Below are 27,299 nucleotides of genomic sequence, written 5' to 3'. Positions count from 1 at the left end.
ATTATTATTATTATTAACAACAACATCAACAACAATAATAATATACTATAATAATATAATATTAAATTTGTCATTTTCAGCTCCTGTTTGTACTTCTAAAATGTGTCTGACCAAGCCTGGAAAGGCAGCCAGGACCAACCCTGCTCTACCAGGGCTCCCTCCTCTGCCCCAGTGCAGCACCAGGGGCTCCTGCAGAGCCTGGGATTCACTGCTCACACACCTGGAAACCAAAACAAGGGAGGGTAAAGTCCTCTGCTGGGATTGCACCGAGCCTTCAACAAAACTGGGAGCAGAATCCACTGTTTGCATCAGGAATGCCCTGAGCAGCAGCAGCCCAGAGTGCTCACCTGGTGACACAGCCCAGACAGGCACCCACAGAATCTCACAGAGGGAGCCACTATTGCACCAAACCCCAGGCAAAAATCCACCTCAGGCAGCTCAGGGAGTTATTTTTTGCCTTCTCTCATCTCCAAGGAGAACACACCTCCATGGAGCAGCTCCTGCCATGTGCTGTGCATCATGTGCTGGGCTGAGCCTCCACTGCAGACTCTTACATAAGGGATCCTGCTGCAGAGCCCTGTGGGATCCTCCCTCTGCTCAGGGCTGGCCTGGCACTCCCTGCCAGGTGAGTCCTGCACTCCACAAATCCCTGCTCCATCCCAATATCCACTCCACAAATCCCTGCTCCATCCCAATATCCACTCCACACATCCCTGCTCCATCCCAGTGTCCATTCCACACATCCCTGCTCCATCCCAATATCCACTCCACACATCCCTGCTCCATCCCAGCCCTGCTCCCTGCACTCCACACATCCCTGCTCCATCCCAGTGTCCATTCCACACATCCCTGCTCCATCCCAATATCCACTCCACACATCCCTGCTCCATCCCAGTGTCCACTCCACTCATCCCTGCTCCATCCCAGTCCTTCCTCTCCTGGGGCTGCAAACCTGCTTTGGTGATTTGCTTCCTGAGCCACCCGTGGCCTGGAGACTTGTGCAACAGGAAAACTTGTATTAATTCACCCAACAGATCACTCAGGAAACGTTTCTTACCTTTAACATTTCAACTTGGTTTCCAAGTCCCTTTGTGCACAGTTCCATGACTGAATAGGAACAGAAAGTGTCCCTTATTTTATACTGGCTGACAGTAGATAACCAGAGAAAAAGGTTGGATTCCAGCTCCATAGGAGGAATTAAAATTGACTGGTGTCCAGAATACACACTGGGAAGAACATAAAGGAAGAAAACATCTTTGTGCAGCTCGTAGTTATCTTTAAATTAATATTTACTGTATTAGCACATTATGTTCCTGCTAAACCAAAAGCAGGCTGTGGGACTCTGCAGCTGAGGCAAACTGGAGCAGCAGCATTTGAAAAATGCAACTTACTGTACAAGAATAACAGTCTGTGCACACACTCAAACGTGCCCAAACACTGTCAGGGAGGGAACAGAACTGGCTCAGCCCCACACAGAACAAAAACCTCCCTTATTGCAACACATAATCAAGGAAGAAAGGGAAAAGAAACATTCTGGAGGCACAAACAAAGATAATCGAGATGGGATAATCTGCAGGAAAAGGGAAGGTGGTGGTGTGAGTTCAAAGACAAATCCCCCCCCCACTGTAAACCAGTCACTTTGGTCATGTCAACACGTCTGGAATTACAGCCAGAGGGACCCATTTCCAGAGGGACAGAGTCAATCTGCCCCTTTCCCCCCACAAAAAGACAAAAGTCCTACCTGCAAAGGCACCAGAGCACGAATCCCAGCCCGCAGTAGGGGTCGAGGCAGATGGCAATCTGCCGGGAGGAGTAGAGCTCACACTGCAGCTTGATGGCCCTGCACAGGCCACTGACAGCAGCATGGGACATCTGCAACACAGGGGACAGCAGGGGACATCATCAGCACAGGGGACATCAGCAACACAGGGGACATCAGCAACACAGGAGACAACAGGGGACATCAGCAACACAGGGGACATCTGCAACACAGGGGACATCTGCAACACAGGGGACAACAGGGGACATCATCAGCACAGGGGACATCATCAGCACAGGGGACAACAGGGGACATCAGCAACACAGGGGACAACAGGGGACATCATCAACACAGGGGACAACAGGGGACATCATCAACACAGGGGACAACAGGGGACATCATCAGCACAGGGGACAACAGGGGACATCAGCAACACAGGGGACATCAGCAACACAGGGGGACAACAGGGGACATCAGCAACACAGGGGAAATCATCAACACAGGGGGATAACAGGGGACATCAGCAACACAGGGGACATCAGTTCCACCTCAACTCGAGGAAGAACTTCCCAGGAGGGTGGCAGAGCCCTGGAACAGCTGCCCAGGGAACTCCAAGAGTTCCCCCCTCTCTGGAGACATTCAAAGCCCCCCTGGATGTGTTCCTGTGTCACCTGCTCCAGGTGACCCTGCCTGGGCACTGGGGGATCTCCAGAGGTCCCTTCCAACCCCAGCTCTCCTGTGATCCAGTCATCCCTGACTCCAAACACACCTGAGCATTAAGGGCAGTCTAAAGCTTTCAGTTTTAGTTTCTTATCTTCCTTTTTTTTGCCAGCTGCACCCCTGTTCTGGTCCTGGTGGGGTAAAGCAGGAGCTCATTGCTCTGCTGCTCTCCCAACAGGCAGCTCTCCAGAGGGAGGCAGCAGCAGAACTCCTGATTCCACCCTTGAGACCTGTTTTCCTCCACTGCAGAACTAACTCAGTGAACTAAAATCCTCAGCTTTGTTAGAAGGAAATCAGGGTCTTTATTTAAGCTGCAAGGACCAGCTTTGGTGGGGGTCAAGGGGAGCTGGCTCAGAATATCAGCCAGAGACATCTCCTACCCCATTACTATACCTTTACTCCTGTGAGCATGCCCGTTGTGGAGACACTAAAATCTAGATATGCCAACATTTCAGGCGTGGGTGGCTTATAGATCTGGGCCAGTCTCTTCCTGGGCAAGTCATCTGTGCAAGAGAGGAACAAACAGGTTAGTTTTGGTTCCTGAACTGCTGTTTGAAAGGAGAACACAACTTACAAAAAGCCAGAGAGGGAGGAAAAAGCTTTCTATTAATTCTCTTTCCAAAAGAGACAGACTGGTGTATGGCAGGAGTCTTGCCAAAGCTCCCACGCAGGAATTTATTTATTCTCAGGAAAAGGGAGAAAAGACCAACTTTGCCCTTGAATTAAGGAGATGAAAGTTGGCTGCAGCAAGGCTGGTCTGTACAGCCATTTTCCATGCACAGCTCAACAAATGCTCCCAGTGAACAAGGTCACAATTAAGATTCCATCTTGGACAGCTTTTGTAAATATTCAAGCAAATTCTCCAGAGCCAAACGGGGGGACAGTCCCTCTGGAAGTCACCGGTCACCCCTTCACACAAGTCCCAGGAGCCTTTTTGCCCCACCTGTGTCGATGATGGTTGGCCAGGTTTTCACATCCACAGCTCCAGCTGCCTCCCTGGACTTGAGCAGCCTCATCAGGGTCTGGGTTGTGAGGATACAGGCGGCTTTGCTGACCTGGAGAGACAAAAAAAAGAGACTGAGAGACTGAAAAAAGAGACGAAAACCTGGCCCGGCAGCACTGCCACTGCAAGGCCTGCTGTTCAGGGACTGTTTTATCACCTGCAGCCAGTTTCCCTCAGCAAACCTGAACTCCCTTCTCTGCCCTTTTGCACACCCTGCTCTGCTTTTCCTTCACTAACCCCCCAGTGCAGCCCAACCTGCCCAGGACCTGCCAGAACCTTCCGGGCAGGCGAGAACGCGGCACGGCCACATCCAGCTTTCTCCCAGGGAGGGACTCTCCCCCGTCCAGCTGTGGAGGGCAGTGACTGAGCAGCTCTGGGTGGGTGCCTGGCACCCAGGCAGGGTGTCCCCAGTGCCCCAGCCCCTCCTTGCTCACCTCCACGATCATCCTCACGGTGGGCAGGGTCGCGGTGAGGCTCTGGGCATGGGGCGGGCGCACGGTGACGGGCACACAGCCGGCGTACAGGCAGCCATAGAAGGCTGTGATGAGCTCAATGCCTGCAAGGACAGGGCAGCTGGAGCAGGGGACACCGGGGAGGGACACCCTGGGGACACCCTGGGCACTGCTGCTCCTCCTCCAGGAGTTCCTTCCTGCTGGGTAAGGGGGACACTCCCACGGTGTGGATGCACACCGAGGGCAGGAAGTTTGGGATAGGGGATTGGGAAGGTAAAGCACAGAAAATCATCTCCATTGTACAGGAAAAGAACATCTCGAGTGTCAGCTGACTCAAAAGCCAGTCAGGACATGGAGCAGTGTCTGGCAGGGCTGTAAGTACACACCAGTGACCAACTCACACCAGCAGCGAGTGTCTGTCCTGGATTTCCATATCCCAGTGAGGGAACCAAAGAAAGCCCAGGCTGCACTTCCCCAGTGGGACCCAGCCACTCCCAAAACCCACTCACCAGGAGGATAAAGAAGCACCACATTGTCTCCTGCATTGAGATGTCCTTTGTCACAGAGCACTGACGCGATCCTCTCGGCCTTCTTGTGCAGCTGAAGGCAGGTGGCCGTGCACACAGTGGTTCCCTTGAAAGGACACAAAAATGCTCGAAACAGGGGCTGGCACAACCCCAACTGGCTGCTGTGAGATCAAACCAAGCTTGCTGGGCTAGCAGGAGGCTACAGCTACGAGTTATCTCTACCTAAAGGCTGCTGGTGCTCAGTGAGCTGCTTATCCACTACGGTATCAAAGGACAGAGATGGAGTTAGATCTGCTCTAGAAAATTCTACCTTCCAGGGAGTCAAGTTCAGGTCTTCTTGCACCAGAACCTTGCCAGAATATACTCAACAGGGATACACCATTAACTGATACAGGAACCAGTGGGACCTACAAACAGGCTCAGTTTGAAAATGAAGCCTCGAACCGTGAGAGTCGTTCGCTGAAGGGACCTACAGGGTCAAAGGGTCAAGTTTTGAGTTACAAACCTATGGGCAAAGGCTGATACAGAGACTGAAGAGAGGCACTGCAGAGGGCAGAAGATTTTAGAGACAGTCTCAAACTGGCACTGAATGAATTACACGTGGGCCTTGAAATCCAAGAGCTCAGCACTGACCGTACCTTGGCGTTCAGTAAAAGGAAGAGCGGGTGGTCAGGAGTGGCCTGAGCTCTCCACTGCAACACTTCTGTCAGGAACTGGTGCTGGAAGAGAGAGGCAGGAATTCAACACCAACCAGAGCTGCTGCTCTGCACCCAGCTGGAGGGGAAACCCCCTTCCCCAGCTCTGCTCAGCACTGATTTACCTTTTTAACTAAATCGTTGTCTTCCAGCTGGCCCAGGTCTCTCCCCGAGGCCTGAGCGATTCGCTTCCCAGCAACCAGGTTCCCCACCATCACAGAGGCAGGGCCCACGCCTGAGGAGAGAGGACAGCCTGGAATGGGCACTTTGGGAAAGCAGAGGGAAGGTACAAAGAGTGTCTGCAGGATCCCACCGCTCCCGGGCACGGATGCAGGAGGAGAGGGAATGAAACCTCACTGAGGGAGTTCAGCAGGCACTGCTGGTCTCTGCTCACCAGCAGGGAGAATCCCAGTGAGTTCAAAGGTAGGAATCAAAATTCCTGACTAACACATGCAAAGGAGAGGCCTCAAACACGCCCCAGCCACAGGGCACGAGACAGGCTCTGGTCCCACAGGGAATGGGACACGGAGTGGGACACGTCACCCCCTTCCTGGGGCTGAGCCTCAGCTCACCGACACCAAAAGGGCCCCAAAAGGGGCTCAGGTTACCTGGCTGTTTCTGCCTGGGCTTTGGCAAGTTTGTCACACAGGTGTGTGGGCACATGAGGATGTTGCAGGGGTGCAGAGAGCCCTCCAGAAAGTGCTGTTTGGTTTGTGAGATGTGGATCCCTCCCAGCGGAGTTTTTGGCAATGTGTTGGCTGGCACGAGAGCAAGGCAGTACACCCCCACTTGGTGAATGCTGTCAATGGCCTGCAGAGAGGAGAGATGGTCACTGCAGCTCCTGCTGCTGCTGTTGCTGACTGCACTGGCACTGCAGGGCAAACCCCTGGATTTCTGAGGTGCTGGAGGAGCGAGTCAGTCACTGACATCCCGTTTCACCTCTGCACCACCAGCCAGCCCTGCAGGGAGAGCCCCAAGTGCTGGCACATCCCTGCCTTTACAGCCCATTCCACAGACACCAAATCCATTTTTAAATCTTTCATGACCAAAATCCCAAAATACCCACAGTTGCCTGATGAATCACAGGATTCTGATCTCGGGATTGTATCCATCTGTCTCCTCTGAACCATCACACTCTGTTCCTTTCTGCCCACCTCAGCATCCAGGCATCCTTCATAGCACCAGGTACTTCCCTCATTTCCCTCCCCAGCTTGCACACTTCACACCCTGAGTGTCATTCCCAGGAAGGACACACATGCAGCTCCCAGAGGAAGTATTTGCTACTCATTCTGCTTTTAGGACCACACTCATTCAGCTGGTTTAACCTCCCTCTGCTCACTGTCTCCCTGCTGAAAATGCAGCTCCGAAGGCCAGGGCTTTCAAGCCAAACTCTGAGCTCCTCAGGATCCAGACTAAAAGCAGAACTCCAAAGCTTGAGCACAGATCTGCTCAGCAGTGCTGAGGGAACTGTTCCTCCAGGTTGGAAAGGACCTTAAAGTTCATTCCATTCCCCCCCTGCCATGGGCAGGGACACCTTCCACCAGACCAGGTTGCTCCAACCCGGCCTTGGAGTAACTTCCAGGGATCCAGGGGCAGCCAGAGCTTCTCTGGGCAACCTGTGCCAGGGCCTCCCCACCCTCCCAGGGAGGAATTTCTTCCCAATATCCCATCTAACCCTGCCCTCTGGCAGTGGGAAGCCACTCCCTCTTGTCCTGGCACTCCAGTTCCTTCAGGGCACAACAGAACACCTTGGACACAGCAGATGCACCAGTTTGTGACCCTGTACAAACCCCCTGTGCCAAGAGGGATCCAGAGCCTGTTCTCCCTCCATCCCAGTGTTCTCTCCATCCCTGTTCTCCCTCCATCCCTGTGCTCTCTCCATCCCAGTGTTCTCTCCATCCCTGTTCTCTCTTCATCCCTGTTCTCCCTCCATCCCTGTTCTCCCTCCATCCCAGTGTTCTCTCCATCCCAGTGCTCCCTCCATCCCTGTTCTCCCTCCATCCCTGCTCTCCCTCCATCCCTATGCCCCCTCCATCCCTGTTCTCCCTCCATCCCACTGTTCTCTCCATCCCTGTTCTCCCTCCATCCCTCTTCTCCCTCCATCCCTGTGCTCTCTCCATCCCACTGTTCTCTCCATCCCTGTTCTCCCTCCATCTGGGCCATTCCTCTGCTCTTCCCACCCCCCAAGAAGTCCCCCCCTGACCTGCAGCACCCGACTCATCCACTGGAAGCTGTCCTCCTCGGAGGCATCCGGCCTCTGCTCCGCCACCACCACGATCCTCTCGTCGTAGAACACGGACACGGAGAACACGGCGATCCTACGGGAAAGGGGGAGAGCCCCAGAGGCACAAATTCCAGCTCTGTTCCTTGGGAACACAAGGCAGAGCTTGTGAAAATAACCAGGGCGGCAAAGACAGAGAGAAAAAAAAAATCATCAGGCAATTCAAGTGGAAAAGGAAAGACTGGGGAGTGTTTAAGGGGTTAATTCCATCTCCCGGTGAAACTTCCACATGGCAAAGTCCCCTGTCCTCCCAACCTGCTGTCACGTTCCTGTTCCAACCTGTGGCAAATCACCAAGGCAAGAAGCCTTAAAGGCACCCACATGATGGTTTAAAATCTCCCTCTGGAGACACAAGATCCAGCCCTGCCTGAGGATGCAGAAAATGCTACCAACAACTGCCAAATAAAACCCAAGTGTCTTTGGGCATTAATGAAACCCTGCCTTGCTGCAGAGCACCAGCCAGCAGCTAAGGACTAAAACTCTGCAGAGACAGAGAATTAAATTCTCCATGGGGCTGCCTTGGGACTCCTTCCCCTAAGGCACAAAGACTCGATGGAAAGCCAGGCTGGACACTGGGAAGAGGGTGGACAGTGGGGAAAAAGACCCGTGTTGGTCGGGCAGGATCGGGCCAATCCCCACCTGAGTCAAAAATACATTGGCTTTAACTGAGCTGCCCAAAGGGAAATCCAAGAAAACACTGAAGACCCTGTTTCCCTGTATTCCATGGGGGTTTCTCGTGCTGACCTTCCCCTGTAAACTGTCTTGATGGACTCCACGGCCAGGCCGGTGGCCACGATGTCGTCGGCGTTGTGCCTCCGCCCGCTCACCATCAGCAGCCCGTCCATCTTCCCCACCACGAACACCAGGCTGCCCTGCAGCACAAGGAGAACAACCTCTGAGTTCTCCCCACACCCCCTCTGGCCCCAGGGGCTTCTCTCTGAGCCCCTGGAGGCCCCGAGCAGAGGGACAGAGCCGAGCTCGGAGCTGCCTCACGTACGGGGCCGACAAATCCCAGCAAGCCGGAGCGGACGAAGGGCACTTCCCCCACTGGAGAGCCTGAGGAGTTCACAGGGATCACCTGCAACACAGTGGGGAGCACCTTGGAGGCCACTGGGTTTGCCTGAGGACAGAAAAACCTTCCCCACCCCCCTTCATGTGAGCGAAGGGGAGGGAGCCCTCGGTGCAGTCAGTGCAAGGGGAATGCTGAATACCCCTGACTGTCAGGAGCTTCCCAGGGTATATTTTTTAAAAAAACAACATTAACACTTCAGTTACAAACCCAAGGGATTACACAAGGCTACCAGTTTTACAGAGGAAACAGGGCAAGGACATTCTGCTGTACATACCTCGAAAGTGTTCTTTGTCACCCCTGCCAGCCCATAGTACATCATCCCTCCTGCTCTGGAGCTCACACAGATCTCACCAATCTCGTCTGTTTTGCAGAGCTGGGGTGGCCCATCAGGTTTCACAATGCACATCATGCCTAGGACAGAGCAGGCTTTGTTAAAACAGCCCCCAGACTTGGCCTTGGGTGAGAAGTGACCCCCTGAACGGTGACAGGAATGAGAGCCTGGCCCTGCCCCACCTTCCCCACACCAAGGCTGGCTATGGGAGAGAAGATTGACCTGTTCCTCTCCTAAAACAGCCCCAGAAAGGTCTTGTAGGAGTTTCCTGCCTGTTTTTACCTCCTGGCATCACGTGGCCAACGTCCTGGACGGTGAGAGCAGAGTTTTTATCTTCAGTGTTGACCCGAATCACCCCGAAGCTCAGCCCGTTCATGGACAGGATGGCTCTGCCTGGCAAAGGGGCCCCAGGGACTCCAGGCCTTTGAAGGACACAAAATCAATGAACACACTCCATCAGGCACCCGGCTGGAGACACCACAGCAACAGAAAGAGGAGGATTTCAGTGTCTCTGCTTTGCACAGTGACTTAAAACCGAGATGGGCAGGAGGAACTGCCTCCCAGAAGAGCCACTCTGATCAGTCCCTAAGGAATTGTGTTCCTGGGCAGTGCAGCTCCTCTCCCAGCTCGTTATCTCCCCCAGTGTTAACCCCCAGCTCCCAGGCCAGATGATTGCAGGGCTGTTTGTCACAGAAGGCAGAGTATGGAAATGTCCAGAGTGATCTCAAATCTAACCCCAGGCTCAGAACACCCATCCTGTGACCCTGTGACTCCCAACACCCCCCTGGCTGTGCAGATCAGGAGGAGGAAAAGCAGCTGTGGGGATCAGGAGCAGGACAAGCAGCTGTGGGGATCAGGAGCAGGAAAAGCAGCTGTGGGGATCAGGAGCAGGACAAGCAGATGTGGAGCTCAGGAGCAGGAAAAGCAGCTGTGGGGATCAGGAGCAGGACAAGCAGCTGTGGGGATCAGGAGCAGGACAAGCAGCTGTGGGGATCAGGAGCAGGAAAAGCAGTGGCCAGGCCCTGCCGAGCTGTCCCAGCCCAGCACACACTCGTGTCTCAGGAGGGATATTTATCAGCTCAGCCTCTCCAGGTATCTCAGCACACCCAGCAAATGTCAGTGGAGTTCATTACACGTTTAAATCAACTCTGAGCAAGCCATGTGTGAACAAAGCCCAGCCTGGATGAGTCAAACCCGGCGTCAGTACCTCCGGATCGCGATGGTCATCGCCTCGGGGGAGGTGGCACAGGGACAAATCGCCTCTGGTTTGAGCCCATGGCTCTGGAACAAGCTCAGGAAGGCATCACAGGAGGAGACAGACCCTGGGAAGAGAGAAAATGTCCCACTAGGACCTCACAGGATTTGATTTGATGCCCATCTATGGGAAGGGTCGGGAGGAGGAGGAGGGAAACGACGAGAGGAAGCAGCTTCGAGTTGTGCTGGGGAGGTTCAAGTTGGATATTAAGGAAAATCTCCTCACTGAAAGGCTGGAACAGGCTGCCCAGGGAAGTGGTGGAGTTACCAGCCCTGGAGGGAATTAAAAGACGTGTGGATGTGGCACTTGGGCACGTGGCTCAGTGGTGAAGGTGGCAGTGCTGGGGAAGCAGCTGGGCTCGATGATCTTAAAGGTCTTTTCCAACCTAAACAATTCTCTGATTTTATAAACTGTCTCCCCACTGCTCCCAGCCCAACCTTTTCCTGTACTTTGCAGGATCTCTCAGACCCCAAGGGGTGGAAGGATGGGAACCCCTCGTTCTGGTGCCCGAGCACCACGAGCCAGAGCTCCGAGATCTCCTCGGGGGTGTCTCCTGCAGGAGTGGAGGTTGATCCCACGGGACACCAGCTGAGCCCCCCCTGCCCTGGGAGCCCCCAGGCTGCCCCCACTCACAGGGATTTGCACCATCAGTGACGATCAGCATCCTCAGGGAGCTCAGACTGACGTCTCTTTGGTCTCTGTGGGCCATCATGGCCCAGTGCAAGTCTCGACACTTCACCAAAGCCACTTTTGCTGCAAACCAACACACAAAACCACAGGTAAGGACAAACAAAAACCTTCCACGAGTCACTGTCATCCACATTCCCAAAGGAGGAAGCTCTCACCAAAGCAAGGAAGCCTTAATGAACTGAGCCTGCTTAACAGCAAACCCAACACACGGTGGCATCTGCTGTGGCCTCCAGGCCACTGCCCACCACCTGAGCCAGGGTCTGTCACCCTCACAGCTCCTCCTCCAAAGGCCACAAATCATTACCACCCCCTGGATGCCCTGGGATCCAACAGCTCTTGCTGTGCTCAACCATTCCCTTGGTTTCATCCAAGAAACTGGCTCCAAGTCAGGAGGTCCCCACCAAGTTCCCCCATGCTCACACGGCATTAGGATTTATTCAGGAATAAATTAGAATTTGTGCATATTTAGAAATAAATGGCACAGTCCCCTGCCCTCCCAACCTGCTGTCACATTCCTGTTCCAGCCCTGGAGCAGGTGGCAAACTGGTGGAACCAGCCTTGGAACACTGGTGGCAAATCACCCCTGTAAGAAGATTTGCAGGTATCTACACGATGTTGGGGGCTTAAAATCTCCCCCTGAGCCTCACACGAGCTCCAGCCCTGCCTGAGCATCCAGAAAATTGCATCTACTGCTGCCAAATAAAAATTTTTGGATGTGAGTGACACTCTCGTCCCTTGAGATTTGTCAGGGGAGGGCAAGAAGATGGGATCTGATGCATCTGAGATTTTAATGCCCCCCTGAGAGCTCCAAGGTGGAGCTGTGGGATGTCCTGAGTTACCTTTGTGGGCATGGACCCTCTGCACCCAGGAGAGAGGGCAGGTTTTCATCACAGAATAGGGCACGCTGATGGTGTGCAGCTTGTTCATTACATTCTGAAAAGCAGGAGAAAGGTGGTTGGAAAAGGGCTCACAAACCTTTTCTCGAGCAGAGTTTGAGAGTCACTCTCAGTCCCCATCAACCCCCCCCCAAGAATTCACAGGGGTTCAGTGGGGATGGTTCTGTGATTCCCTGGGAGAACTGCAGATGTGGCAGGGAGAGAAATGGTTGGTTTAACAGGTGATGGCCCTCAAATGCTGCCTTTACCATATTTCACTGACTCAAGGAATCCCAGACTGGTTTGGCCTGGAAGAGACCTCAAAGCTCCTCTCACTCCACTATCCCAGGAAAACCCGGCCTTGGACACTTCCAGGTATGGAGCAGCCACAGCTTCTCTGGGAAAACCATTCCAGTGCCTCCCCCCAGCCTCCCAGGGAGGAATTTTTCCCTAACATCTGATGCAATCATTAGTCATTAACCTCTCATTAATTCCAGGGGGCTCTGGAACGCTCCAACTCACCGTGAGGATTCCGTGCCACAGCCCTGCATCCTTCTTGAAGTCCAGCACATTCACTATCGTTTCCCCTGGGAAAAGAAAGCTGGAGTTGTGAAGTGCAAGGTGGCAGGAGAGCTGCTGGAATGTGCCCAGGGATGAACCTGTCCCTGCCCCTGCCAGAGCTGCTCCACGGGCAGGCAGAGCCCTCCTTGCAGAGCCCTCCTTACACGTGTGGCTGCTCCCAGCCCCTTGCTATGCTAAATAACAACTGCACATCCATTTCTGAGCAGGAACACGGCCCAGAAAGCTGCCAGGAAATCACATCCCCAGCCTGGAACAGCCCATCAGCAGGACAGGAAGGCTCTGAGCCTCGTCATGCACGAGTGGGGAAGGAAGGGAAGGGGAGCAGGGAACATCATTCAAGCCCTGACTCCCAGAAGCAATGGAAACTCAAGTGATGGCTTCCAAAAGACAGACTTTGCATTTTAAAGCACTTTGACCTGCAGCTCTATAAATAGTCTCTCGTGGATCAAGGAATTAGCTTGAATTACAAGGCAGACCAGACTAAAACCATATCCTAGAGCAGAACTCTCTGGAAATCTCACCAGAGTTTTCCCATCTCCACTTCTGGGTTACCCAAAAAAAAAAAAAAGCCTTATGGGACCAGGACAGCCCCAGCAAGAGGTATTTACACACTCTCAGGAACAAAAGTTTGGGAAGACATTTCCATGTGGGATCAGAGGGGACTTGAGCTCGCTGGAAAATGCTCTGGCTTCAATTCATTTGCTCCCCTTTTGGTTCAGCAGAACAGACCCAGCAACTCCCCAGACATGATGCAAACCCCACTTTTTACTCCTCTTCATCATGGTTGTCAAAATGATGCAAATTTGGATGGAAAAACATCACACTCAGCCTTCACTTCTGGGGAAGAATTAACCTGTGCTTTTTATTATTTTTTTTTAAGCAGCTCTTGGTCACTCAAGAGACTGCTGTGAAACGCAGGAGAGGCAACCACACCAAATGAGGCTGCTGACCCTCTGTTCCTCTGATGTCCTGTGCCCTCACCCACCTTCAGAGTAGTTGCAGGCCTGAGACAAGGCTTGGCAGTGGGCCAGCATGGCCACCCGGGACACCGTGACCCCCATGACACTGCCCTCCTTGCTGGTCTTGTACTGCAGGAGAGAGGAGAGAGTCAGGGAGGGTGGAGGAGATTCAACCACAAAATGCAATGGAAAGCAAGTTTCCTTTCTCTGAAGCTGCTGAGACAAACCCCAAACCCACCTGCTGGCAGGGTCAGCCCCCAGGGGATGGTTCTTGTGGGGGCAGCTCCAGGGAATGGGGGATAAAATGGGTGTCACTGATGCTCACAGCATCTCTTCCTGCTCCCACAACAAACTGAAAAGCCAGGCTGGGATTGAAGGATGGCCAAATCACCCCTCAAATCACTGCAGCCCCTGGAAGTTGCCTTCTGGCCCACAAACAAAGATCAGCTCTGCCAGGGAGAACTGAGAACTCAAACTGAATGTGTGTTATCAAGCACCATCTCAGGGCTCAGCTGCCTCCACTCCTCACTTTCTGGAACAAGAACAGTTCTCCAGCTCATTCCAAGCAGTGCCCAAGGCCACGAAGGGACCCAAAAACTAAAACTCAAAAACTAAAAGGAGCTTCCCAGCAGGATGTCCCCAGTGAAAGCCTCGTTTCAGCGGCAAGAAAGTGGGGAGTTGAAGGGAGTGAGGTGAAACTATTCTCTCTCTGGTGATTAGAACATTAAATTCAGCTCATGGAAGCCACTTTCCATTCCCCATTCACCACTTACCTCAATATATGCTGGCTCAGTTCCTGCTGCTGAGATGTTGGGCTGCCAGTCCTTGGGAGATTTGGAGAGATATTTTGAATCTGTCACAACCCATTTGAGCCTGGGCCAACCTGGAGCCAAAATTAAACAGCACATTAATATCAGCTTATTTACTGAGGGATTTATATTCTGCAGGAATGCACTAAACCCCATCATTTGTCCAAGTCCAGTTACACAAGCAGAATTCCAAGCCAAGCCCAGCTACCAACCAGAAGGTTCGTCTCGTTTCTCATCAGGGAGTTCAGTGGGCAACAAGGTACTTCCTTCTCCTCAGGAAAGATCCCTGCAGCATTCCTAAAAATACCCTGTTGTACTGGGAATAAACTGCCTTGGAACCTGCCAAGGGCCACTGAAGGGACCTGAGGACAACCCTGAGGTGGTTCCTCGTGGCTTCCAGAACCCCCAAAGTTCCACCAGGCACGTGGACTGATCTCACCACGCACTCAAAACCCACAACAGTTTGGTGACAGGACCAGAAGTCGCCCCCTTTGCCCCCCCCGAGATGCCTCCAGGCTCCTGGAAGCTCCTTTCAGCCAGTCCAGCTCCAGCAGAAGCAGCATCAGGAGCTGGCACAGAGCTGACTCACCTTTGAACTGCACGATTTCTCCGTTCTGGGTTTTTGGGAGCCCTTTCAGACACACTTCAGTGGTGAGGGCCAGGGCAATGCCACAGCTCCCCAGCAGGAAGCCAATCTGCTGCCCACCAGCATCCTGAGGGAAGAGGGGGAAAAGTCACTCCCTGTTCTAAGGTGACCTGAAGTGAGATTTCCCCCTCACCAAAATCCAGGGTTTGGTAACGCTCTGGGAACTGGGGAGGAAGAAGAAGAAGAAGAAGAAAAAGAAATAACCCATTCCCACAAACACTCAGAATCACAATTAGAGCAACCTGGCCTAGTGGAAAGGGTTCCTACTCATGGAAGGGGGTGGAACTGGGTGGGATTTAAGGTCCCTTCCAACCCAAGCCATCCTGGGATTCTGTGAAATACGTCCCTGGCGGGATTAAAATGCACTGGATGTGAAATCCAGAGAGAACAAGTGCTTCTGCCCAGCATCCAGGCAGGGCTCACACCCCATCCAGTGTCATTAATGGAAACCCAGATGCTCCAAAGAGGAATCAAGAGGCAAAACCAAAAAGCAGATCGTGTAATTACAGTGAAATAACGAGACCTCTCCATCCCCAGGAGCTGATTCCTGCTGCACAGTGACAAAAACCCCGAAATGAGGAGGCTCAATCAGGGCAAATCCTGCACAGGTTTGAATTTTGCACGTGGTTGCCACAGCAGTTCGTGCAGAGAAATGGAATCAGAGCTCTGTGATCCCAGAGCATTCCCAGACCAGCTCCCACCTCTCCTGCCACATGTTTGCCAGGAGACTGTTGCTTTTGCTTCCCTTAGGAAATCCTCTGGTTTATGTGGCAACAGTGCAGAGATTCTGGTAAGGGGTGAGGAAAACACTTTTGTGGAGCAGATAATTCACAAGAAGTGCCTCAGAAATCTTCAGGGACACCGAGCACCTTCTTGTCCAGCAGAGCCAAAGCCTGGCAGAGCCCAGCAAGGCTGGACTGAGCCCCCTCCCATCACCCAGGGGGGCAGGTCCTCCCTGTTCTGCCTTCCCCAGAAATGAGCTGCAGGGAGGGGTCAGCACAGCTCTGGTCAATACATTTTTCCACTTGGAAATGCCATTCCAGGCTCCCAGAGGTCCTCGTGGGCACACGGAGCTGCCCAGGCAGCAGCTGGAGGCTGGGAAAACGCTGTCAGAGGCTGATGGTCTGACTTGGTTTCCATCCCACCATCAGCCCACGGCTCCTCCAAGTTCCAGCAACGTTACCTTTCTGGTAAGAGGTACCTCTATAGGCACTGGGATCACTTCTGCCAGCAGACAGCCATAAAATGCCACCATGAACATCACGGGGTCGTTGTTGGGGTAGACAAGGGCCACCTGCAACCCACACAGGTGTGTTGTTACTTGAAACAGAAGTCAGAGCTGCACAGTTCAGACCTGCAGGGACTAAAACTAAGGAAACTTTGTGCTTTTTCATGTTTTTTCCTCCCACAGAAGGCATGGAATGGGCCTGAGCTCCTCACGGAGTCACGTCACCGTTCCCAGGTGTCCCCACGTGTGAGGGTTGCTCACACAGCCAAAACACAGAGTCTGGGTCTCAAAACCCACACTCTGGGTCTCTCTCAGAGCTGCAGAGCTCTGCCTCAGATGTATTTCAAAGCTCAGAGATAAAAAGCTGCTCCCAGAGGAGCCAGAGCCACTGCAAAATTACAGGAATTCCTTTCCCCGAGTAGCCTGTCCCTGGGATCAGGGAACTGCTGTGAAAAGAACACAAGATCCTGGTGCCTGTGGCAAATTACAGCCCCCCAAAAAGCCCAGAAGGAGAACCAGGCAGCCCCAAAGTGATTACCCTGTCTCCAGGTTTTAACACAGGCTCGTTTTTGGTCCCCAGTTTATTGAGCAGGGTGTAGGCCAGCTTGAGACTTCTGCTCCACAGTTTGCCTGGAACACAAGAGAACAGGGACTTGCACAGCTCCAAACCAGCCAGCACAGGGGAACAGTTCAGCCCCTGGCTGCTCTCACCCCCTGGTGTGGCCAGGGGGGTTTTTGGGAGCCCCTTCCCCACCTGTGCTGTCCCCACTGCTGCTCTGTGAGCAGGGGCAGGGAGGGCTCGGCCCCCACTCACCGTATGTGAGGGTGTAAACGGGTTTTCCTGTCACATCCAGGGCTGTCAGACAGGGACACTTGGCCTGGGTGGTCCCCCAACGCTGCAGAGCTGCTTCCAGGGCAGGAGGCCAGTTACAAACCACTCCCAGGGGCTCCCCCTTCACCGGGGTCATCTGCCTGCCCTCGGGCTTGGGCTGGTTGGGGTCGGGCTGGGGGACTGAGAAAATGCAACACTATTTCCAGGAGATATACAGGAATGTTTCCAACACAATCCAAACACGATATTCCCACTCCTTTCCCCATCCATCACCCGACAGCTGAGCTGGGAAGACACTGAAAACAAACGTTTTCAGCATTTAAAAACCCCCAGCCCAGCCCATTTCTGCCCAAAACAAGCCATGGGGAACAGTCTTCTCCCAGGGGAGCTGTTTAAAGGTGTTCAACACATCAAGTGAGGGGCAGGAACACAGAGGTGGAGAAAAGGAAACCTTACAAAAATAATGGCTGGGATGAAACCTCCAGTAAAGACAATCCCTTCTGGGAAATTAATTAGCGTGGCCTAAGCAAATGAAGGGGTTTCAAAAACCTATTTAAATAGTTTTGTTAAGAAGTTTAGTGCTGAGGAGGTCCCCCAGAGCTCAGCAGAACAAGTAAATTACTTCAAACACTGGTTTTGTGTCAGACTCTTCATGGAGGCTGCTGCAAACACTGAATCAGAGTCAACCAGGGCACAAATTAATTCAGTTCTTTGCAGGTGTGACAGTAACAAATGATGAATAAAACCATTATTTGTGCCATTACCTTCCACGATTTCTTCAAAGTCATCCACGAAGAATTCTTTCAGGGGTGGTCTTTTGGGCCTTTTCAAGGTGTTGAGCAGCTGCTGAATTTTGGTGGAGACTCTGCTGCTCACAGGGACACCTGGAGGGGAAGATTTGGGCCAACAAAAGTGTTCTTCCCGTGCCTCTTACAAACATTTACACCTCAGCTCCTCCCAGTGCAGGGCACCCACTGGTTCAGCCCCTGGTTTCTGTTATTAAAGCTGTGCCAGTGCAGGAGGGACATTTAATTTTACACCAGCTCTGCGTTAACTCCGGTCAGAAAACGCCACGAACAGAGATTTGGTTTTTAAAGCATTTCCTCCCTTCCAAATCCTGCTTTCCAGCACCAGCAGAGGGGACACACCAGGACACCAGTGTCCCCTCCTGCACAAAGCTTTCACCCAGACAGCCTGGAGCATCCTCAGCTCCACGGGAGCTCAACCAGGAGCCCGGAATTCCATCATTCCGTTCTTTCTTTTCCCTTTTTTGGGGACTCTGGGACAAAAATCTTTCCAAACCAATCAGCCCCACAATGCACCTGTCATTTTTGTGCCCTTCCCTGCCTACCATCAGCAGTGTCCATGAGGCTGGAGCGGTTGGATCCCTTGTGCATCCCCTTGACAATTCCAGAGGGAGGGAGGTCGATCGCCGCCGGCCGGGCCGAGGGGGTGGAGGTAGTTGCTGTGACATCTGGGGGGACTGAGAAATTCTCTAAAAAGAGGGAAGAAATCGGTTAAATACTCCTTTTAAATCGGGTGGCACAAGCAAAAAAAGAGTTGTCAGTGACCTGTCACCAACATTAAGGGTTTAAGGGGTTGGATGTCTGTTTATTAAATGCTAAAACACTCTGATCCCCTAAATGTGAAGCACATTTATCTGCTCTGGAAAAACCAAAAGCCAAAGGCTCCATGTCAGGAAAGTGGTTCAGCAAAGCAGGATTCCTGTTCTTGGTTTCTAAACCTTGAAGCTCAACCTGGTGACATTCTGTACTTTAAAAATAAAATTAAAAAATAAAAGAAATATAAAAGTTTGAGATTCACGTGAGCTCTGAAATCTCCAAAGCCCAGCACAAACCCCTCCCTCACCTATGCACTGACTCCTCTGGCTAGAATTCTACTGTTTAGCTTTTTTTTGTCGGTCAGGGCTTTCAAAAACAAAACCACGTGAGAGTTTGACCAAAGCAGATCAGCAAAAATCGAGCTGGGTTTCAATTCCTTCCAGCTGGGTGGTTACAGAGCCTGTCCAGCACTGACAGAACAAACCCCACCAACAGTGTGAGCTGCTTGAAGGTGCAGGACACTGTCCTGCCTTGGAGAAGAGGCTGGAAGTGCATCCTGCAGGAATTTTCCAGGGAAATCTCTCTTAAATAAAGGGCTTTTTGCTTATGTGGGATTTCTTTACACGACCCAGCGGGTTCAGTCATCTGATAGGGCAAGAATATTCTATTCTGGCTTAACAGCACCAGCAACTGGTGCTTACAAAGGAAAAAAAAACCCAACAGATTCGAAGCTCAGAGAGCCTGGAGCCAGATCCTACATAATTCCCACTGAAAGGGTTTTGTGGTTGGTTCTGTGTTGATTTCCCTTTTTTCCAGGGATTAAAACTGACCCATTTCTGCATCCCTTTGGAGATACAGTGGCAAGAAACACTTCCCAAGCACTGCACTTCTCAGATCACTGGGAAGGACCTGGATTTGTGCAATCCAAACATCTGCAGGACTTTTTATTTCTCTCTCCAGAGAGATGCACAGAATTGTCTGAGTTCTATACACTTAAATCAGCTTTTAACACGGGGTGAATGTGACAAATATAATTCTGACACAGATTTAAAGCTTCTACTGTGCATAAAACACTGATTAGATTAGACAGGAGATATTCTGTCGGTGAAAAGCTGTATTACCTTAATTCATTACAAAAGGTAACGTGGCTTTCTGCATTCTCCAATTAAAAACAGCCTCTCTGCTTCAAAGACATTCATTATATCGACTACATTTTATGGGCAATTTCCTCAGTTGTCCATTTCAGGAAACAATTTGCATCCCAGCAAATAAACAGACAAAAATAACAGCAATAAAAAAACCCAAAACAAATAAGTTGAAACAGTCCAAACCACCAGCACTTCTATGCACTGCTTGCCCCCAAACCAGTTAAGCAGAAGCAGAGAGCACACGGAATACAGACATGTCCTACAGGTGCAGGAATTCCCTCCCCAGCAGCTAAAAAAAGGACAAAAACATACACAGAGCAAAAAAAAAAAAAAAAAACAAACTTGGCCATTTCATACAGAAGCATCAGCAGCAAAGGAGCACCTCAGAGCCTCAGAAAACTGAGCCTGGGGGATCCAGATCTGTAGATTCTGCTCCGTCTCCTCAGTACCTGGATGCTCTGGTTGTTCCTCAGCCAGCCAGGGCAGAGCTGGGCTGAAGCTTTACTCTGATTAACCCTTTTTTTTTTGTTTTTTTTAAGGGCAGGTTCATTTGTTCACACACACAAGGCTGGGTTTGGCTCTTTCTCTCTCCTGATCTAAGGCAGACAACAAACCCTCAGGGCTCAGATGAGGATGGGCAAACACAGCACTTCCCCACTCCACGGGCACAGACACCCCAAGGAATTTGGGACACGGATGGAAAAGCCACTTGCACGGGGCAGTTCTGTGCCCACAGGAGAGCTGTAGACACAAAGCAACACAGCACAGAGGTTGTGCCTCCTGCTCTGCCCACGCTGTCCCTGGAGCCTCCTCTGCTTCCAGAGGCTCCTGCTCCCGCTGCCCCTTTTCCAACTGCCTTGAAACTCTTCGGGGGGAAAAAACCCAAGGTGATGGTGGGACTCCAACCAGCCCTGGCAGGTTCCATCAACACCAGCTAAACCCTCACTCCAAATTTCCCCGTGGTGGGGAGGGACAACTCCAGCTTTATCAACACAGTCTGAACTCGAAGCGACCGGTTCTGTCGGCACCCGGCTCCTACCTATTCGAGTATTGGCAAATACATCAGCTAGTGACCCACTGGTCCCTTTGCCTTCTCCATGGGAAAGCGTAGAGGATGCTGATGAGGATGTGGATGACCCCTGAACAGATCGGTTGATCCAAGACTCAGCATTCTGTAAGCTCTGGTGCAATGCAGCAGAGAGAGCGGCCTGGCGCCTCAGCGAGCCCTCGTCCTCGGAGGCGGAAGACGTGTCTGTGTGGAAGCAGAGAGAAAATCTAACTGCTCAGGGGAAAAGCACATGGCACTGAACATGCTCTTTCCAATCACATATCAACAGGCTTTTTCCACAGAGGGTCTGTTTTCCACGGCTTTGTTGCACTGGTCAAACCATTAAAGCAGGTGGGAACACACTCACCCCTGTTCGATTCACCTCAGGCAACGCCCTTCCCCTGGCTTCTCCAAGCCTTAGGATTTATCCCTCATTGCTTTTCCCTTCATGTTCCACGATATCAAATGCTGCTTTGCCTAGTTCTGAGCTGGGAAGTGAGGGCTCAGTGTCCTTGTGGCAGAGCAAACTCCCAGGAACAAAGCAGAACTCAGGGAACGGCCGTGCCAAGGCCGCAGCAGAAAATGCTTTTGTCCAGGGCTCTAAATGGGGCCCTTTCAACCTCAGAAAACAAACAAAAAGCCCAGCCCCAAAACAAAACAGAGAAATCTGCAACAAGGAACTGTTCCTGTGCGTCCCAGAGCACGGACACCTCAGCTGTCCCCAAATTGTGAGCTCAGGAGTTATTTATCACGGAGCCAGCACTCAGGACTTGGGATGCTGGTGCTAAACACACTCAGGTGGCTCTGGCCTAAAATTTAGGTGCTCTCAAAAGTGATTTTCTGCCTACACTCAAGTGGTAAATTAAACTATCAAATCATGTCCTACCCACTTGCCAGAGTGGAAGGGAGTGGAGTGGGACTGAATCCAGCCCCGCTGGAAATGCTGACCTTTATCCACGTGACACCCCCAGCTCGGGATGTGCTGCAGTCCTGGACAAGTGAGCACAGAGCTGAGCCCCAAAGCAGACACCAGGAACATGCACCAGCCCCCAGGAGAGAGGAAGGGAGAGAAGGAAGTGTGATAAAGCAGGAGGTAGGGAGGAGGAGGAGGAGGAGGAGGAAGAGGAAGAGGAGAAGTGACATGGCCCAGCAGAGCGGGTTCAGGGATATGAATCCCCCCAGGAGACAGGGATTCATAACATTTGGATGACTTTGTCCATCCAAATGGCTGCGATGCTTCTGCACGATGAGACACGACACAGAAAACCAACACGGACTCGTTTGGAAGCCAGTGCATTCCAGCTGCTGGAAAACAGAGGGTTATCCATGTCTGCTGCTGGAAAACAGAGGGTTATCCATGTCTGCTGCTGGAAAACAGAGGGTTATCCATGTCTGCTGCACGTGCACCACACCAGACACCACGTTATCCGGGGGGGGGGAGGATTCTGCTGCAGCCACTACACAGGGAGGGGTGGGAAAAGTCCTGCAAGGCTGGAATCCCACCAGACCCCTCCGAGGTCCCTGCCCAGAAATGTTCATCACTGCAAATCCTCCTCCTGTGTGCTGAGCACTGAACCTTAACGAAATCCAGACGTGAATTATGCAGCAGGAACAGGAGTGAGGGAAGCAGAGCCGGCCTCGGGGCAGGCCTGGCCAGCCTGAATCATGTCCATGGAATACCCAGAGCTGCACCCACAAGGATCATCTGAGTCCAACTCCAGGCCTTGCAGAGGACACCCCAAAAGTCCCACCAGGTGGTTCTTTAAGAACTCCTGGAAGAGGAGCCCCTTCCCCAGCCCTGACAGAGCTCCAGGACGAAGAGTGTGGGAGTCTCTTCCCGGTGTGTGAAGAGCTGGAACACTCAGCCCTCTGCAGCCCCTGGGCTTGGCTGCTGCTGAGCCCCTGGCCCTTCCCAAGGCTCACCTGGGGGAGTGCAGGCATCTGCTGGGGACTGGACAAACGTGGAGCGTCGCTTGGTGGGCATGGGCAGGGCCATCTTCTGCTCCTTGTGCTTGGCCAGCGCCGCCTGCACCGCTTCCGTGTGGATATCTGGGGACAGGAAGGGTTCCTGAAGTCTGGCAAGCTGAAGGCAGGGCTTTTTTTTTTTAAGTCTGGAATGTTCTGGATTAGTCATTATATACCCTTGTGTCACCAGCAACTTTCAGAGAGAAAGCTCAACCCCACCAGCTCTTTCCCCTCGGCCAAAGATTATCCTAAAATATGCCTGTGCACAGCTTGAACATGCACCGAGGGTGTGCAGCCCCAGGTGCAGCCAGGTCTGTGCACTGACAGTTGCCTGGTTTAGGAAAAACCTCCTGTTCCCAAATGGATGCAGATTTCATGTAAATCTTGGAAGTTTAGCTGTGGTTGTAAATGCAGGCTGATCAGGAACTGAAGCAGGCTGGGACTTGAGGCTTCCACCCCTCTGCAAGCCCCAGAGCTCTTTAAAGGAAGACACACACCACTGGTGAGGAGGAACCAACTTGTTAAAAACCTGCTGTGGCCAGGGAGAGCTCATCTACATTCACTTCTCAGACTGATGTGTTTTAATTATGCTTTTGCAGAGCCCAAACTGGGCTCTCCTAACGCTCCACGGAATGGGGGGATACGATGGGGAAGGGAGCCCTGATGAGCTTAATTTGCCCACATCGAGAGGAAAATGTTAATTCTTGCCATTGCAAAGTGAAAAACAAAACCAGGTGGAGATAAAAAACGGGTGCCACCACCTTGCCCATTCCTGAAGCAGAGCAGGAGTTTGGGAGGAGGCAACAAATTATTTGCTTTTTCGACTTAATAATAATAATTCTTGTTGATTCAGCAGCTGCAGCCCCACGAGTCCGATGTTTCTTTGCAGGGAACCACCCCAGGGGAGTTGTGCAATAATAATTCTGATCCCTTGAGAGGACAGAGCACGTTCCTCCCCACGAGGAGGGGCCCAGGTGGCTCCTGCCCTGCCCTTACCGGAGCGATACCGTTCATCTCGGGCTCCCCCCGAGCGAGCGCGGTGGAATTTGGAGGAGGAGGAGGAGGAGGAGGAGGATGAGGCTGGAGCTGCGGATGGAGCAGGCATCTGAGGTGCTCTGGATTCCTTCTGTAACGCTGGATCAACCCCTGGAAAACAGGGAGCAGGGGATAAAAGGAGCTTTTTCTAAACCCTGCTCTTCCATGGATGTTGGGAAGCTGGTTTGTCACTCCACATCCCAGTGACCAGCTCATTATTGACTGGAAAACCAATAACAAACCAGCAGCAAGAGCCTTTGCTGTCCCCACTAATTACAAACCCAAAGAGACCTCCAGCTGGCCAGTCCTGGCTCCCTTCAGCTCACCAAGTGTGGGGCTTTATCACCCAGGAAAAGTTGTTTTTGCCCGTGAAAACAGGGAGCTAAACAGACACCTCTGCAGCATTTATTTGCCTTCACCCAACCCCAGAGGGCTTTGTTTTGATCCAAGGGCAACACAACTTCACCAGCTGAGAGTCAGAAGAGCCTCATGTTTCCTGATCCCCCGAGTATTTACCGATTCAGGCACCCACTAGATGTCAGCAGCAGATTTAACACTATTTTAACACGAATTATTAAATTCCTATTCGGTTCTTTCGTAAGTCTTGCAGAAAGCCTCTCGTCTCTCTGCGGGGCATCACACAGCAAACATGACATTCCAGTCAGGAAGGGATCAAAGGTGCCTGGAAGTGACATGACACACGAGAAGGAGCTCTTTGTTTCAGTCTTTTGCTCTGACATAATAACACGTTGCAGCGGCCTCACAGAGCGTTCAGAGGAGGGGAAAGTGTAAATCACTGGTGGTTGCACAACAGAGCAGCACGAGGGAGCCCAGCCTGGCAGGTGACAGGTGATTTATTCCACGTTGCCTTCGGAATTATCCTGCTTTCCACCGGCAGGAACGTGACGAACACGGCGGAGAGAGAGAGGAAAAATGAATTATTTATATTTGTTATTTATCGCTGGCTTTTTGAAGGATGCTGTGGGTTTGGTAATCACCCTCGGATTCTAATGAGAACTGACTGTTTTGTGATCCCTGTGTTTGGAGATTCAGAGACTGAATCACTGGAAGATCAACAAGGATAAATGTTTGCATTAATAACGAGGACAGCAATGCCCAAGGAAGCAGCAGCCAAACCTGTTACTCTGCCATTTGTACTGGGAAGGGAACAGCAGTGCTGCTGGGGGACTGGCTGTTCCTTGGAAAAGGTTTTTTTTCAAGCTACATGCCTGTAAAAAACATGGAAATCATCAAATTGGAGTATCCAGGGTTTCCAGGGCAGCCTGAACACACTCCCAGAACCCAGGGACACCCACCAAGTCCCCTCCAGTTATTCCTCTTTGGAATAACACGAAGCTCAAAGGCAGGGGGAGAAAAAGAATTAAAAAATAAACAGTAAACTTCACAGCAGAGTTTTTTCTGCTGGATTTTGGGGGGGTGGGCAGGAAGGACCTTCTGGGACAGGGAACACAGGTCAGCCCACAGGGAAGCACAGAAATAACACTTCTTTCCCAAAATGCCACGACTTCAGGGCAAGAAGTTGGACTTTGCTGAACCTTGTGAGCCCCTTCCAGCTCGGGATATTCCACGATTCTATGGAATGAAACACTGAAGTAACAAACTCTGTCATGTTCCCACCCAGTGAGAGCAGCAGCAGCACTTCTGTTCCATCACCACGGACAAAAATGGACGTTGCACCAGGAAGAAAATCAATCTCTGGGCAACGAGTTGTGCTGCCTTCCCTCCACAACAACCAGGCAGCTGCCAGAGGCTGTGAATGGAGCAGGGATTCAGCAGGAGGAACCTCCTCAGTGATGCCTCTGACGTGCCCTGACACGTCACCTCCCCTCCCTCACCTCAGGGCCACGAAATGGAGACACCCTGAGCCAACCCCAGGATGGTGCTGGGAGAACTGGGAGGTGCCCAGAGCCAGCACTGAGCGGGTTTTGTTGTTTTTGTTGTTGTTGTTGTGGAGTAAATTAATTTTCCCCTCATTACCAAGGTGACCCTATTCCCAACCCCTCATGCACGACTTCCCCAGGATTTTTACCACAGGAGGTTCCCAGGCACTGGGGCAGCTGGGTGTGAGATGGGAGGAAAAACTGGGGGGGCTGAGCAGGAAGGGCAATTAAAGCTCTTTGTTAATTGGTGACCTCCACCATCCCGGGCCCGGGCCTGGACTCCAGCTCCGTGTGCAGCTCCCCGAGCTCTCAATTAATCTCCCAGTCCTGCCAAACACTTTTCTCCTCTCCTAATTAAGGGTTTTCTGAGACAAACCCAACCCCTGAGCAGTGCCAGGAACGAGGGGCCCGGGATTGTGGCATCTCCAGCCTCGCCCAGGCCCGGGACAAGGGCAGGGCTGCCAAGAGGCTCCGGAGCCACCAAAGGATCCCACATTTCCTCCCGGGGCTCCCGGGATCTCCAGGGGCACAAACACTGGCCTGGGAATCTAAAAACCCACCCAGCAAATCCTCCTAAAGAGGGATCAGTCATTTATATCTCACTTTCTGGGTCCTTTAAAACAGAAAAATGGATTTGACACGAAGGCGGCCACCGAGTCTCCAAGATTCCCATCACATCCCAGTCCAGGGAGCAGCCCTCATTCGTAACAAAATCTCCAGTTTGAAGGCTAAATTACAATTTTTGCTTGCCTTGCTCCCTCCAGCACGTGGCTCTGGCAGAACACACCGACCTTTTGTGTAAAAAACCCAATTTTTATCTCGGACAAGGGAACAGGCCCCAGCTTGCAGTGAACTCACGACCTAATCCAACCTGAAACCAGCACGGCTGGAGAGCAGGAATGACACCAGCCAGCGTGGAAGGGTCTGGAAGTTGCCACATGACAGCTTTATGTTCCTCCATCAAGTGCCTGAAGGGAGCTGCTGTCATTTCCCCCCCAGTCCTGTGGTGCTGATGGGCAATAAATGCACTGGGAGCCTTCACTCTTCACTAATTATCTTTTTTTTGGCATCAGCTCAGACTTGGGAAATTCCAGTAGGTCCGTTCAGGACTCCCCATCACACCCAGTCAGAAGCAGACCCATCAGTGGTTAATGGCTGAACCTCTCAGCAGATCAGTGACACAACAGTTGTGGGTGAGCAGCCCCACAGAAATGATCAGACACACGTTCAGCCACGTCCTTCAGCTCACAATTATATGTCATTATCCCACAGCCAACGAGCTGAGCTGCCCAGGATCTCTGAACCCAAGGAAACAGATGGGAGCAAAGCAAAATAAAGCAACAAATCATGAAAACCCTCGTGTTTCTCCAAGGAGGAATTAAAGTGGCTGAAGGACACGGCACAGACCACGCTCAGGAGCTCTGGAGCTGCCAGGAATCCCTGGAGTTCCACAGGAACCACAGGTAAAATCCTGGCATCCCCACACCTCCACAGTGGGATTATCCACCCAGGGAACACACATGGAACAGAATAATCCAGAGCTGGCAGAGGGATCTTGGGGCTCCACAGACCCCTGGAATGTCACAGCTCCACAAAATCCCCATGCCAGATGGAACAAGGACCTACCTTGGCTTTGTGGGACATATGGAGCCAGCAGCTTTGCTCTCTTCTTCTCATACCCCTTCTGTGTGATGTCCCCTAAAACCAAGCAGACAAAAATCATTTTTCAGTCTGAGCTCTGTTTGCTTCTCTTGCCAGTGCCACAAAGGTTTCACCTGAAAACAGCTGAGGAAAACCTGCAACCCATCAAATGCAAGAACATTAGGATTTCAAAGCTCCACGTTACAGAACTTACTGCAGTTTCCCTTGGGATCAGAGATCTGCACCATCCACTATTTAAATGCAATAACTTGGATCAGAGCAG

The 27,299-nt window shown here is 52.0% G+C and overlaps 1 protein-coding gene across 1 annotated transcript in view; it reads right to left on the bottom strand.

The window, feature by feature from the left end:
• The window catches only part of DIP2B (disco interacting protein 2 homolog B), a 34,454-nt gene extending 7,372 nt beyond the window's left edge, over positions 1–27,082 (bottom strand). Inside the window, exons 1-30 of the mRNA XM_025894611.2 lie at positions 27,002–27,082; positions 23,436–23,585; positions 22,398–22,523; positions 20,466–20,678; positions 18,068–18,211; positions 17,481–17,600; positions 16,699–16,896; positions 16,423–16,514; positions 15,840–15,950; positions 14,600–14,723; positions 13,975–14,084; positions 13,228–13,330; positions 12,183–12,247; positions 11,625–11,718; positions 10,729–10,848; positions 10,048–10,162; positions 9,123–9,262; positions 8,784–8,920; positions 8,435–8,515; positions 8,182–8,309; positions 7,360–7,474; positions 5,765–5,966; positions 5,282–5,391; positions 5,100–5,180; positions 4,444–4,567; positions 3,917–4,038; positions 3,423–3,534; positions 2,873–2,982; positions 1,742–1,872; positions 1,058–1,226 (exon numbers count right to left, since the gene is read on the bottom strand). Of these exons, the coding sequence (XP_025750396.1) occupies positions 1,058–1,226; positions 1,742–1,872; positions 2,873–2,982; positions 3,423–3,534; positions 3,917–4,038; positions 4,444–4,567; positions 5,100–5,180; positions 5,282–5,391; positions 5,765–5,966; positions 7,360–7,474; positions 8,182–8,309; positions 8,435–8,515; positions 8,784–8,920; positions 9,123–9,262; positions 10,048–10,162; positions 10,729–10,848; positions 11,625–11,718; positions 12,183–12,247; positions 13,228–13,330; positions 13,975–14,084; positions 14,600–14,723; positions 15,840–15,950; positions 16,423–16,514; positions 16,699–16,896; positions 17,481–17,600; positions 18,068–18,211; positions 20,466–20,678; positions 22,398–22,523; positions 23,436–23,544 (3,606 nt within the window). The 5' untranslated portion in view covers positions 23,545–23,585; positions 27,002–27,082. The remainder of the gene's footprint in view (positions 1–1,057; positions 1,227–1,741; positions 1,873–2,872; positions 2,983–3,422; positions 3,535–3,916; positions 4,039–4,443; positions 4,568–5,099; positions 5,181–5,281; positions 5,392–5,764; positions 5,967–7,359; positions 7,475–8,181; positions 8,310–8,434; positions 8,516–8,783; positions 8,921–9,122; positions 9,263–10,047; positions 10,163–10,728; positions 10,849–11,624; positions 11,719–12,182; positions 12,248–13,227; positions 13,331–13,974; positions 14,085–14,599; positions 14,724–15,839; positions 15,951–16,422; positions 16,515–16,698; positions 16,897–17,480; positions 17,601–18,067; positions 18,212–20,465; positions 20,679–22,397; positions 22,524–23,435; positions 23,586–27,001) is intronic.
• Positions 27,083–27,299: the final 217 nt, after the last annotated feature.

This window comes from Manacus vitellinus, unplaced genomic scaffold, assembly GCF_001715985.3.
Source record: "Manacus vitellinus isolate BGI_N305 unplaced genomic scaffold, ASM171598v3 scaffold_129_pilon, whole genome shotgun sequence".
Lineage (NCBI taxonomy): Eukaryota > Metazoa > Chordata > Aves > Passeriformes > Pipridae > Manacus > Manacus vitellinus.
The sequence above is the reverse complement of the archived record's forward strand: the minus strand, read 5'-3'. Positions and strand labels throughout refer to the sequence as shown.